The 14,013-nt window shown below is 49.4% G+C and overlaps 1 protein-coding gene across 1 annotated transcript in view; it reads left to right on the plus strand.

The window, feature by feature from the left end:
• Positions 1-14,013, plus strand: part of TGFBI (transforming growth factor beta induced) — a 31,561-nt gene that overhangs the window by 1,246 nt on the left and 16,302 nt on the right. Inside the window, exons 2-5 of the mRNA XM_079770519.1 lie at positions 2,714-2,812; positions 11,907-11,971; positions 13,249-13,409; positions 13,741-13,905. Coding sequence (XP_079626645.1) covers positions 2,714-2,812; positions 11,907-11,971; positions 13,249-13,409; positions 13,741-13,905 — 490 coding nt within the window. The remainder of the gene's footprint in view (positions 1-2,713; positions 2,813-11,906; positions 11,972-13,248; positions 13,410-13,740; positions 13,906-14,013) is intronic.

A 14,013-nucleotide genomic window follows, 5' to 3' on the forward strand; every position in this document is an offset into this window, starting at 1 on the left:
CTGAATTTCCTGAGGCACTGGATTTCAAGTCCAAGTTGAACAGCAGAGCCGCTGTGCTTGAGGCTGAAGGTCCAGAAGTGGCTTGCCCATTTTGGTTAAACTTCAGCATCAATTCCCTATGTGCACAGCCCACCCCTCTCACCCAGATGTGGGGGGAATATGGAGTCACAGCAACCCCCAGCCTCTGCTCCTGTCTCAAAAGGCAGCAGCGGTGGAAACTCACTCAGAGGAATGTTAAAGCCACATCCACAAGAGACTCAATGAAGATTTGCCAAACGCCTACGGAAAGTTGCAGGGAATTTGACAGTAATTGTTTCCTGCTTGGTCAGATAGAAGAACTTCTGAGTTCGTACACCTAGGGCTGGAGTGTGGCCAGCAGGCACTCTCCAGGGGTTATGTGGGGACTGCTGTAACCTGTGAGTCCCAGACAGCAAGCAGAAGCAGGGTGGCTTCTTGTTAAAATCCTCTGGGAGCTGCGGGCATTTGGCCAAAACAGCTAGGCCTAAGGGGACATGGGCTCTCCTCCCTGCAAGCCTGTGGTTTCCTCTCCAGCCTTATCTTCCCTGGCCCTCAGGTTCTGACATTCACTCAGTAATATTTACGGTGCCTTCTTGGCTTACTCACCTTTGCCTCCTGAACCACAACCTGGACAAGAGGTGACAGCCGCCTGGGTGGAGAAATAAAGGGCCAGCCTGCTCTGTGGCCCAGTAACTGGCAGTGGGTATTTGAGAGCTGACCATGTTCTCATCAATGACTTCCTAAAAAATACCGTGCACGTCCAATGATGCCTATTGGTTGCATTTTAAAGTAACAGAGGAATTGATATGAAAGAATGATACCTGACCTTCTGTGGGCACAGAGGTTATGGGAAAGCCCGCAGCCTCTTTGCTTTGCTTTCCTCTGACTGGTGATTCAGCCAGATGAACTGCCTGCCTCCAGCTCAGGGAGACCCCCCCTCCCAGTGGCCACCACATCTACCTCTTTGCCCAGGAGCCTAATAAAGGCCCTGCTACCACATGGCCTGCGCATGGTTTGGGTCAGGACTTGAGATGCTAGAATAAAATACACAAAACCAGAACCCCATCGCTCTGGGAAAGAAGGCTTCTCAGCAGAACCCAAGGGCATTTGCACATGACTTCTCCTCAGAGTTTCCGAGGATCCTTCTGAACTGGGTGGCCCTGGGAGCAGTACAGTCAAACTTGGTTCTTGGATGTTAACCATCTCGAACAATTCTGTTTTCCACCAAGTTGTTCACAGACAAAAAATGCTTCTGTTGTCGACCAAAACTTCAGTTTTCCACCTGACAGCCCTTTCATGCTGATACCTCAGCATGACAAAAAGTGTCTCTCAGGCAACAAAGGAGAGAATGCTTTTGTTGCTGGTGAAATGGGTGATTAGCACAGTTTTAAAACAGAAAGAGGCCATCAAGAGTGCTAATGTTGCTAAGGGTGTGAAAGTGCTCACAAAACAACAATCACAGGCAATTGAATAGGTAGAAAAACTTATTGCTTGGATGAAGGAAAATCAGTTATAGCATTTCTGAGGCAGAAAAATTCCTTTAAGGCTAGTAGGGGATGGTTCAATAAATTAAACAGTACATTAGGCATGTATATGAGAAAGGTTAAAACGGAATCACTTGAAGGTCAATTTACATTATTTCTAATGGGAAAAAAATGATTCCGTTTTCGAACAAATCGCTTCACAAACAGCCTTTTGGAACAAATTAAGTTCGAGAAACAAGGTTCCACTGTATTTTCATTCTGTTCATTCAAGTTCATTCCAAGCTGCTCTTTCACCCTGGCGTGGCGCTAGGCTCCATCTAGAACATAAAAGAAAGAATGAGGCAGAGCTCCTGCCCTTAAGGCTCTTTGAAGGTAGTTGAAGAGAGGAGACATACACATGCTGCTCAGTTGTAGGAGTCTGCTTGGTGTCCAGGATCAAACAAGGGCTGTATCTTCTCCACATCCAGAATGTTCCAGGTCAGAGTTAGAAGAAGAGTGTCACCTGGGACGCCGGAAGAAGGCTTTCTGGGGGAAGTCAGACTGGAGCTGGGGCCTAAGTATGAATGACAGAGTTCAGCGGGAGAGCGTCTCTTGCCAAGGTCCCGACAGCAGCCAACTGTGCCCTCTAGTTTCCAGGGTGGCACTTGGTTAGGTTGTGTTTGGGAACCAGGCAGCTGGCCTAGGGATGCAGAGGATGTGTGTGGAGCTGCCTGGGAGGTGCAGGGACCCGGACCAGGCCGCCGGTCACTGGGATGACAGGTTAGAGCACAGGCCAGTGTGGGTGGAGATGCAGAGATAGGCGGGGGGCTTCTCAGGATGTGGCTTTATTTACTTAGCAAACCCACAGCTTTTACTTAGCCAGTTATCTCAATTGGTAACGTGCAATCTAAAAACATTTAAGATGCTTTTACTTCCATGTACCCAATGTCCATGTCAAAGAAAGATACTTACACGAGAAAGTTATGTCCATGTGTGATTTACTTTGGCAATTTTTAATCTGGAGGGAAACTTCTAGGAAGCTGATGGAAATCTAGGTCAGGAGGATCCACGTCTGCCCCAAGCCACCGTCTGGTACCAAGACTGAAATGACTGTATCTTCTCCACATCTGGAATGTTCAAATGAGCCAGGAGGGCCCACGGGGTGGGGAGGACATGGCGGCGGGGTGGACATGCTGACCATCTTGCTAACGCTGCTGCTGCTTTCTTTGCAGCCCCAACGTGTGTGCTGTGCAGAAGCTCATCGGCACCAACAAAAAGTACTTCACCAACTGCAAGCAGTGGTACCAGAGGAAAATCTGTGGCAAATCAACGTGAGTATCTGTGACCTCCCAAGACCACCAGCCACCAAGGAGGCTGGGCTCCGTGTCCGCCAGCTGCAGGTCCCCTCAGACCTGGGCCAGCCTTCTGAACGGTCAGGCTGCCTGGGGAGCCTGGAAGATGCGTGTGCAAACGTGTCAGGGAGCCATGTGCTTGGGAGTGGCAGTTTTAGTAAGCTGGCCAGTTTTGTTTGGCATTTTTAAGGCTCCTGACAAGACTTGGATACATTTTTCAGGGCTGATCTGAGATTACAAAAAGCATGTATGTGTGTGTGTGTGTGTGAGTTTTTTAATCCTCACTAAATGATACAAATATTATCGTTATGGAGATGCCACCAGCCTGTGGTGGATTTATGTACCACTCCTGCTCTGAGGTAAACACCCCAGAAAGACTTAAAGCGCCTAGAAATATGCAATTATGAGTCAGCATAGCATCTTAAGAATATAGGCTCAGACTCCCTAATTCAAACCCCGGCTTTGCCGCTTCCCTGTTTCCAAGTTGCTTTACCTTGGAGCCCTCAGTTACCTCATCTGTGAAATGGAAATAACAATAGGAAGACCATATGGGATTACAGGAGGATTGAATGAAATAATGCACGTGAGAGGCTACCTGCTATTCTTATTACCCCTAGAACTTGCAAATCTAGGCCACACAAACAGAAGTGAGAGTGCCAGTGGGGTGTGGACCGATGTGGTTACAGCGGGGCTTGTTGGTGCCTCTGTCAGCATGCAGGGAGGCGCATGCACTCAGCCACCTGCTGCCTGGTGGGAACGGGGCGGCGTGCATGTTCTAACAGAATTTCGTGGAAACCTAATCTGCGTTGGCGCCGACTGTCAACAGATCTCAAAGCTGGCTCTCTCCTGCAGACAGGAAGATGTGCTGTGTGAAACCTCCTGAGCCACTTGGGAGGGCCTGACCCTCCTCTTGTCTCATAAGAGAAGGATTATGAGATTCTAAGCTACTATCTTGAACACCTTCCCATGTTTGGGGTTTTTTAAGTATTGTTTGTGACATTGCTTTTGAGCAGATATCTCCTTCAGTTTCATAGCCAACTGAAGGAAGGGAAAATGCTCTTCCTTTAAAATGGAAATGAATATCCCAACTGTGATCCTAATTATGTTAGTCCATCCTAGTATGAATCAAGGGTGTTAGGGGAGAAGCCAGCAGCCCCCTGGGAGCCTGTCAAGGGCAGGTCCGGGACAGTGGGTTCCCACCTGACCAAGCCCAGCTTCAAAGCTGAGGGTTGAGTGAGCTAGGAGGACACACCTTCGGGGTTCAGTGAACAAACACCCAGGGATAATTCTTCTGCTATGGACAAAAGAGATTATGCAAATGATGGACCACACATCCTTTCCTGGTGCTCAAGTTAAAAAAAAAAAAAGAAAGAAAGAAAACCTTTAGTACTCTGATTTTTTCCCATGTGCGTACTTATCTGCTTAAATAAACAGTTAATTACTCAACACCAAGCCAAGCCCCATATAATTGCTTCTTGGAAGGTGACCAGAGCATCTGTACCAAGCACACAGCTCTTCTGCACGTCAGAGTCTGGGCTTCAAAGAGCTCTGCCTTTGTGTCAGTACCAGTTTCCCTAAAAATGGAAATGTGATGTCAAGCTGGCAGCAGGGTGGCATCGGCCCTGGTATTTCAGGCGGCCCTGTGTTGAGGCATTTGCCTGAATAGTTAACAGCAGACTGATAATGTTCCCCGGCAGTTCCCAGGCTGACACGGCTGTTGGTGGTGAGTTGCCTTGGCTTACTGGCCCTTGTACCTGCGCCCTTCTCCATCTGTGTGCCAGGACAAGGCACAGGCGGCACAGTGGTGTGCTGGCCAGTGTCCTGATGACCCAGTCTTCCCCTCTGGGCATGTTAGGCTTTGAGTGTGGCCACGTGATGGTGCAATCACCTCACAGCAGTGAGGGCAGGGCATCCCGGGCACTGGGAAAGGGAATAGGTGGGTAGGGTGTGAGTGCAGAAAACAAGGTATACAGTGGAGTCAAGCAGAGCCCAGTGCCAGGCCCAGCCATCAGCCTGGCCTTACAAAGCCAGAGGGGACAATATGTACTTTCAACTTTTCAGTGTGGCCTTTGCTTCAGGCAGCTTCAAAAGAGGAAATGGGGATAGAAAAACATGAGTTGATATAAAACTTCATGATCTGGGGCAAGAGGGTCCCTTCCTGGAACACTATGTGCATGTCAGGATGGTGGAGCAGAGTTGGGAGAGGTCCAGAGAACCCAGGGAGGGACAGAAGAAGCAGTTGAACTTATCTCCGTTGTCCCCAAGAGAGCTGAGAAAGATCAGCCTCACCATTCGCTGGTGTGCCCAGGACCGAGGCCCAGGTCAGAGCTGCCATCTGATCCCCAGGAATTAAGTGCCAGGAGTGATCAGGAAGGGAGGGGGAGAGAGCTGTGCTGGCTGGAATTGATGTCATCCTGGTGAAAATGGGTCCCTAAGCACATTTATGTGGGTGAGGACCAGACTGGTAAATGGGGTGTAGGGGGGTGGTTGGACAGAGGCCTCTCTCAGTGGGGGGCAAATTTGGGCAGTGGGAACTTTCTCAGCAAGACCCCAGGGAGGAGGCTGGAGCAAGAAGTGTGTATTGGGGTGAAAGGGTGCAAAGTGTCATAGGGAAGGAGACAGCACAGGTCACCAAGAGGCCCAAGACCAAGGAGAACTTGAACTTGAAAGCAGACAAGCGACACCAAGTGCAGGGGTTGGGGAGGGGAGAGGATGGGGAGTTTGTGAAGACTTTGTAGTGTCAGGTCACACAGAGACCCAGGAACCTGGAGTCACCTCCATGGAGGGAGGGAGGGCACTGGCCACACTTAGCACGCCTCTCAGGGGATATGACTTCATTCCCAGACAATAACTTTTTCTGCATTTCCTAAAAGAGAAGAACCAGAGTCTTTGGTGCTATTTGTCAAGCCAGCATATGGATTTTATTACAGGAAGCGGTTACCAGTGGGCCTCTATTTAGTAACTTGAGTGAATTTTATTACTTGGAAATTTAAGTTAGCTTTTATTTCAGACCCTAAAGAGTACCAGAGTAATACAATAGCTAACCAGACAAAGAGAGTTATGAGGGAGACGGCATCCCACTCTGATTTTAGGCTCCAGTCTGATCAGCAACCATAAAATTTTTACATGCAGCAGCTTGAGCGGTGGTGCAGGAAATTGTGGTCAGGAAGCCTCCCTGCCTCTCAACAGGACTCCTTTGTGCAAACCCCGGTGAGAGGGAGGCCTAGTTAGCAGCCAAGTCGGAGTTGACATCATGAGACTGTACTAGTCATTGCAGGAGCTCAGACATCATAAACGTGGCACCGGGAGGCCAGTGGGAGCTGGCAGGTTGGAGTGGCAGCTGTCCGTTCCAAAAGTCTTGAAGTTGTTTCACAAGCAACACATCTCAGGAGCACAAAAGCCCTCCTCCAGAGCCAAGATGAGCTGGCAGGACACCCCCCTCTCTCTAGTAGCAAGCAGTGCTTTGCCCAGGGGCTGAAATATTAATGCTTCTTCAGCGCTGCATTAAAGCTTAGAGATGTGTCTCTTACAAAGCCAGCCAGTGTATGGCTGAGCTTTCATCAGCTGGCAGGGCTATTTCCAGTAGCTCTCATTGTGGTGGGGCAGCCAGAGACATTACAGTGACGCTGAAGAAGAGCCCTCCTTGGCCTCCCTTTCCTGTAACCCACAACCTTGGTCACACGAGGAATAAGAATATGGTGAGAAGCTATCTAGGGAAGCCAGGCTGTCCCCAGACACACACCAGCACCTCCTTTCCTAATTCATATTCCCTGTCCAGCCAGCTGGGACCCATGGGAAATCTGCTCCAAAATAGCTGAGATTTGTTGTACACCCAACATCAAGGGTTGTCGTACACCAAACACCTCTGTTTGGCAGGGCTTCCTGGAGGTTCTATCCCATTCTGCAAACTCCTAGGAGGCAGCGTAGCTGACATGGAATTTTGTTCTGTTGAGTATTTTTGTGGATCCATATACCATCTGGGGAATGGCCCTGTGGTGGGCAAAATAATGACCCCCTACAGATGTCCTCATCCTAATCTCTGAACCTGTGAACATGTTCCCTTACAAGGAAAAAGAAACTTTGTAGATATGGTTAAATTAAGGGTCTTGAGAGGGGGAGATTATCCAGGATTATCAGATGAGTCCAAGGGTCCTTACAGGAGGGAGGCAGGAGGGTCAGAGTTAGAGAAGGACATGTGACAATGCAAACTGAAGTTGGAGTGATGCGGCCACAAGCCAAGAAATGCAGGTAGCCTCTAGAAGCTGGAAAAGATAAGGAATGGATAAGGCCAATTTCTGACTTTAACATCCAGAGCTGTAAGATAATAAATGTGTGTTTTTATAAGCTACTAAAATTGTGATAATTTGTTACAGCAACAATGAGAAAATAATACAGGCCCTAACTATTGAGTCATATAGATGTGTTACGAGAGATTTATTACAATGTGATTTGATCAGTGGTCTCTTGTAGGACTCAATGAAGTTATTAATCTAATTTCAATTTTAAAGTGTATACCTGGAGTTTTTTTAGAAGAAGCTCAACAACTGAGCACTTAGTACATATCAGGACTATGTAAGCTCATTCAGTTCTCACAATTGCCCTGTCAGATCAGTATTGGGAGACAGGCTCAGAAAGCCTAAGGAGCCTCTCAAAGTTACCTGCTAGTAAGTGGGGAGGTCTGCTACTCTACTTTCCTGCCCCAGGGAGAATTAAGGCTTGTGGTTAATGTCAGTGGTCCACGAGTGAGTAGCCCTAAAGGGCCTGGGTGAACTGCCCCAGATTTCTCTCTACAGCCCCACAACCTGTGGCTTTGGGCCCCAGGGAGAAGGCCTTCTCATTTGGCCCAGAGTCACCAACCTTCTCCTGGTTGCTCACCCCCAGTCTGGTATCATTCTGATCCCCTGCTACGAGGGGCCTCCCCAACATCCCTGGTGAGATGATGAAGGGCATGGGAACTGAGGAGACACGGTCACCATCCAGGTGACCTCACAAAACACACAGATTCCCACAAGAAAACAACTACATTTTCTGAAGACAGTCTCATCACTAACCAATCTATACCCTGGTGAATGGGGTAGTGGTGAGGTCTTTGGGGATGGACCTTAGGTTAAAACAAGCCCTTTTTCACCAGCGGGCTCAACATTTTTATTTTCTCCTGGGAGGCCCAAGAAAGCTCGGCTGAGTTTCCCAGGCCAGCAGTGTAGAAGTACACCACTCCAGGCAGCCCGGCTGCGGGGCATGTTGGATGTCTAGACAATGTTGGTCTGTGTTTGCTCTGGGATTCCTCTTGGAAATCATGACACACTGAATGGTTTACCTTCTGTCACAGGAAACCGGCTCTCAGGCTCCGTTCCTTGCTCCACCTACATCCAGGGGCTAGTCCATCTCTAGAGTATTTACAGCCACGGCAGACAGCCAAAAGCATGAAGCATACTTGGGAGAGAGTGATTGTTTTAACTTATTACATTAACTTCTCGGAAGATTATTTAGGGAGAAAAACACCAATAATTCTTTCTTAATCCAATCACGAGTAAACATTTTGGAGGGGGCTGAAGGAGAGCTTCCCACGCATCTCTGTTCTTAGACCTTGGATTTACACTCCGTTTTTACCCTCTCCAATTGCCCTTTTAAATCAGACACCTTCCCTCACTTTCTTCCTCAAATTTGTTCTTCTGACCAGAGAAGCTAGAACAAAAAAATTAGTGTCTCCTGCCTTTTCTGACCTAAGGTTTTTACTTATTGGACTGTCAGGCCAAGGAGAGCGAGGAGCCTTTAATTAGAACAGCTTTTGCTGATGAGGTTCAATTCAAAGACCAACAAATTGGTCCTCTCTACACCGAGAAGCTCATGAACTAGGGAGACATAGATGATGGGGGCTCCCCATGGTCTCTATCCTTTGCTGCCTTCATCCTAGAGAGATGGCATCAGGCCCATGTCCCTATGGTTGCCCCCAGCCCCATCTCCCCACAGCATGTGTATTCTCTCCAGGGCCAGAAAACAGAGACTGCTTGTCCAGAAAGATTTGGTCAAGATTGTCTCAATGGACCGTCTTCTCAGTCTTTAGTTTCCAGCTGCTCTCTGCTTCTCTGGACCAAGCAGACAGGCTCTGAGGAGAGCTGGTATTGTTGGGGCAGCTGGGAGCAGGGAAACTGCCATCTGTGGCAGATCTCAACCCACAGGGCTGCCAGGCTCAGGCTGAGAGGCACGGCTGACACCTGCTCACCTAGAAAGTGCCTGGATGCCAGACTGGGCAGCAGGAGGGCCGGGGAGGGAGAGGTCAGCAGGGCGAGAGGATTAGGAGAAAGCTTCCTGGTAGAGAACCAGGAAAAAGCCTTCAGCTGGGGGACTGAGCCCCTGCTGGGCATAGTGTGCCACCCACACCTGGCTGCTGGGGAACATGGGTGCAGAAAGCCCACCTGGACGGGCACAGTGAGTGATGACAAGGGTTAGCTCTGACCACATTGGAGAGAAACCTGTGTCCTCTCAGTGTCAAACTTTCCAAATCAGTCAGCTTTCCCCCAAATATGTGCTTTGTTGAGAGCAATGGGAAAGGAATTGGAAACTCCATTGTGCCTCAGAGTCCTTGCAGCTTTCTGATTCCATCTATGTATCCTCCTGCACGCTGAGACTTTTCGGCTTAGATCCGTCCCTCCTCCCCAGCCCTGTTTCTCCTGTCATTCTCACCACTTCCCCCACCCGCACAGACACTTGGCCACAGGAACCAGTTTACACTTGGGCAGTTGGTTTTCTTTTGTCCTCAGTGAATTCCTGATGAAGTCACCTGAGCTGTTGAGCTCTCTTGTGGTTTTTTGGGATGGAACTCAGGTGCTAACACCCTGGAAGAAGAGTCATTGATGAGTCACATGGCTCACCAGGGCCAGCGTGGCTGGGCTCCAAGGCATGGAGTGTGTAGCGCCCATGTATAGAAGGGTCCCAGAAAGAAGGAAGGCTTTGAGGAGAAGACTTGTCCTCCAGTTATGCTTTTCCAACTTCATGGAATGTTACCCAGGCACTTTTGGAAGAAACTAAACTTTGGGGGGCTTGGCCTAACCCTAACCCTGTACCCCAGAAGAGAACCCTGGTATTTATCACAGAAAGCCGGGGATCCCACGCATGGGTGTCCCCTGGTCCTGTGGGGTCAAGGCTTGGAGCTCTCCCTAGGGTTAGCTGGGAGAAGCTGGCACTCTCCTTCTTTGAAATAGAGTTCCTCTTCCCCCCAGAAATAATCCCATTGACTAGAATTGTGAGTGTGAAATTGTGAGGAACCTTAGAGATCATCTAGTTTAACTTCATCCCATTTTATAGATCAGGAAACTGAGACTGAGAGAGAATGGACTTTCAGTGTCATCTTGCTAGTTACTGATGGATCATACAAGTCTTCTAATTCTTGTACTTATTCTATTACACCACACTGTCTTTGAGAGGTTGAGTAGTCATCAAATTTTACTTTAGGTTTTAAAGATAAAATTGTGGGTCAGCCAAGCTGAGTCCTGAGACCACCAACCTGGTTAGCCTTAGAAGTGTAGGGATGACAGATTAGAGAGGAACAGGATGGGAGGAGGGCCAGAGAAAAGGGGGAGGAGAAAGGCAGAAAGATGGAGAGAACAGGACAAAGAAGAATGTGCATGGCTTGTCACCTCAGCCATTTCTGGCCAATGACGCCTAGCTCCCCAGCAGCCTGAGAATCCTAGCCAGTCCGTCTCTGAAACACCACCTTGGATAACAGATGAACATGACTCACCAGGGCTTCCCTGAGATGACTCCAGTGGATTAATCAGAGCAGAATGTATGGGCTCTTTGAAAGCACCCGCCCCCACTGCAAGCCCTGTTTCTTTCCGATCTGCCTGCTTCTCTTCTGGTGATGTCATAAAACAGCCCCTGAGAGAACGGTGAGCTGTTCTGTGGAAAATCCAGTCTGAGACCTCTACTGTCTCCAAGGGAGGGGCAGGACATGGCTGTTTGCCGTTAGTTCCAGGCTGCCGAGGAGGGGCTGTGCCCGCGCTGCCAGTGCAGGGGTGGCCTTAGGCAGCACTGGGGGATTTGATGTGAAGCAAGTCTTTCAGGTGTAGGCTTTTAGAACAGCGACTTCCTTGCAATGATATTTGAAATTCTTGGGGCTTCCCCAGAATACCAGGTTAGCTGAAGCTCTGTTTCAGACCTCAGGAAGGACGTAAATATTCCAAGATGGACTGGTCTGGGTTAGCACAAGAGAAAGTTTTAAGTTTCTCTGCCAAATGATTTCAACATGTAAAACTGTCTACTGCCAGTCTTGTTCCTCCAAATACAAGGAGACTTGCAAACTGGCAATATTGCTCACCTCCTGGAAGGTTGATTGGATTGTCGAGGGATTAAGGTGGATGGGGAACACTTTGCTATGTAATCCTTTGCATATTTTCCATTTGAAACCATATAAATGTTTTCCTTGATTAAAATTTGGTTTTTAATTTAAAATTTTTTTAAAAGCATCTTGATAACAGGAGCTTTGTTTTTATAATTTTTAAAGTTTGATTGTAAAGACTGAGAACAACTTGATCATATACATGCTATCCTTTTGGTTATTAAATGGAGAGCTAGAAGGCCATGAGAGATTTAATCCAATGACCATCACACAAAACACACATAGTTTCCACGGATGAGGAAACTGAGTCCCAGAGATGAGGCGGGGCTGCCTGGAGAGGTCCAGGGCTCTTTCTGCTCTTCCCCGCGGCCTCTCGGGAACTGCCGGGTCCCCGGTATTACATTGGAGATATAAGTTCTTGGTTACATTGGAGATATAAGCTCTTGGTATATTCAGATCCCACTGTTGAATGTGCTGCCACAGTCCCCTGACCATTCCCAGGTGGTGGATTTCTTGGTGCCGTCGGGAATATTCTGCAAAGCCAAGGAGGAGTGACAAGCTCCCTTGCCAATGAAAGGCACAGACATGACAGTTGAACAATTCCTCCGTGAGCAGGATGTTTACCCGCCATTTCCCCTCCTCGTTGGTGGAGGCCATTCTTCCAGGAGAGAGGACTGTTGGCCTGTGAGGAGGAGGGGCGCCCTGCTAATACTGCGTTTGTGTGTCTCATTGCAGAGTCATCAGCTACGAGTGCTGTCCTGGATATGAAAAGGTCCCGGGAGAGAAGGGCTGCCCAGCAGGTGAGTAAGCCAGGCCTTGCCTGTTGGTGCAGATGGAGGCAGCAGAGCCTGAGTGGGGGTTGGAGGGATGAGCTGTGTGGACTTTCCCCCCATGTGCTCCCTGGCCTCTAGGCTCCATGAGGGCCAGAAGGTGGAAGCTGAAAACTGAAGTTTCCTACTGTTCCCTCCTGTTTGAGCTGATCCCCTTGACAAGGGGGTGGAACAGACTCCAGTTCTGACCACCTGTCCATGCTCTTCTCAGGCTCCTGGCCTTGATGGCTGTGGGCTGGGAGTGATTCTAAACACAGCGCTTCTGAGCAGCCCTGCTAGAGAGCAGATGGGATAGGCCTGGTCCCCGGCTGGGCTGGGAGCGCCACGTCACCTCCACCTCGCTCTGTGGAAACTTGGCCCATCGGAGTTCTGTAGGGAGGAGAGTGGCAATCCAGGCGGGCCTACCCACAGTCAACAAAGGTGCCACGAATGGCCACATGAGGCCAAGGACTGCGTGGCACCTGTGAATTTCATCAGAGCCTTCCTTTTAGTTCCATACACACCAGGGATGATACAGAGGAGATTTTTTAAAACTTTGAAATATGTGCTATTTTATTAGTTGAGAACGTGAGACAGATTTAAAAGGAAGGGGACAATTTGGTTGGTGCCAATATCACGAGGGAGGTGTGGTGGGCATGGTCTGGGCCATGGCGTTCCTGTCCTGAGTGGAAGGCCAGGAGGGGAATATGGAATGGGAAAGGAGCAAGGCCTCAGAAGGGCAGCTCAACCTCGAGCCTTAGCTTCACGCCCTGTAAAATGAACATTACGCTCACGGTGTGAGGCGAAGGCCTCCTAAGCTACTTGTAAATACACCAAGTACCTCAAAGACTTGCAAAGTTCTTTCATTCTGGGAACCAGTTTCAACAACTAGATAAATCTGTCAGACTCGTTTGTAATTAGGATATCTATTTCTGGTGTACCAGTACATTCCTGCCTGTATTATCTAAATGTCTGTGAACTAAAGCTTTGCTTTGTTCTGCTGTGGTTAAAATGATCAAAAATTACCCATTGGTTGAGTTCAAGTAGGGAAGCATTTGACCGAGTTATTGTAAGAAGCATGGGACAAGCTTCAGCCCCTCTCGGCGCTCCCCCCTCTACCCCCCAACCCTGCCCCGCCAACCACCGGTAGGCTGGCTCCAGGCCTGCCACACACTCCTGCAGATGTGTGTCCTCTATGGACAGGGAAGGTGTGGTCAGGTGGGGGTGGCCTCACAGGCCCATTCCTCCTCTGTCCTCTGCCCCTGCAGCCCTACCACTCTCCAACCTTTACGAGACGCTGGGAGTCGTTGGATCGACCACCACTCAGCTGTACACGGACCGCACAGAGAAACTGAGGCCCGAGATGGAAGGGCCTGGCAGCTTCACCATCTTTGCCCCCAGCAACGAGGCCTGGGCTTCCTTGTCAGCTGTGAGATGACCTCCTCTGCCCAGGGGACTCTTACTGGGGCTGCCTTACTCCCCAGTGGGGCGGGCTGGTGGGCATGAAGGATGAGATTCTGTAGTGATTTCAGGAAACTTTTCTCTTAACCCTCAGACAAAGCCAGGGAACTTGAGCTAACATATACCTCACCAGGTTGCTGCCAACTGGACAGACAGACCTCAGTGTTCTCTGAGGAGGGGTCCTTGGCAGAATGGAGGCCTGGGTCACTGGGGCTTCAGAGCATCTTTGCCAGGATAGCAATGACCCATCTCTTGAACATGGGGTCTGCAGCCCCCTAACTGTCACACTGACCTTCTAGGAAGTGCTGGACTCCCTGGTGAGTAATGTCAACATCGAGCTGCTCAACGCCCTTCGCTACCACATGGTGAACAGACGGGTCCTGACGGACGAGCTGAAACACGGCATGGCCCTCACCTCCATGTACCAGAACTCGGACATCCAAATCCACCACTATCCCAATGGGGTAGGGCATCCCCGTCACACAGATTGCCTTGTGCCCACACTGAGCTCACTCCTGGTCCACACGGGGTCTGGTTTCTGAGGTTTGGTCCCACAGGTGCCGTAGCTGCAG

Source organism: Cnephaeus nilssonii (genome assembly GCF_951640355.1).
Source record: "Cnephaeus nilssonii genome assembly, chromosome: 5".
NCBI classification, from domain to species: domain Eukaryota; kingdom Metazoa; phylum Chordata; class Mammalia; order Chiroptera; family Vespertilionidae; genus Cnephaeus; species Cnephaeus nilssonii.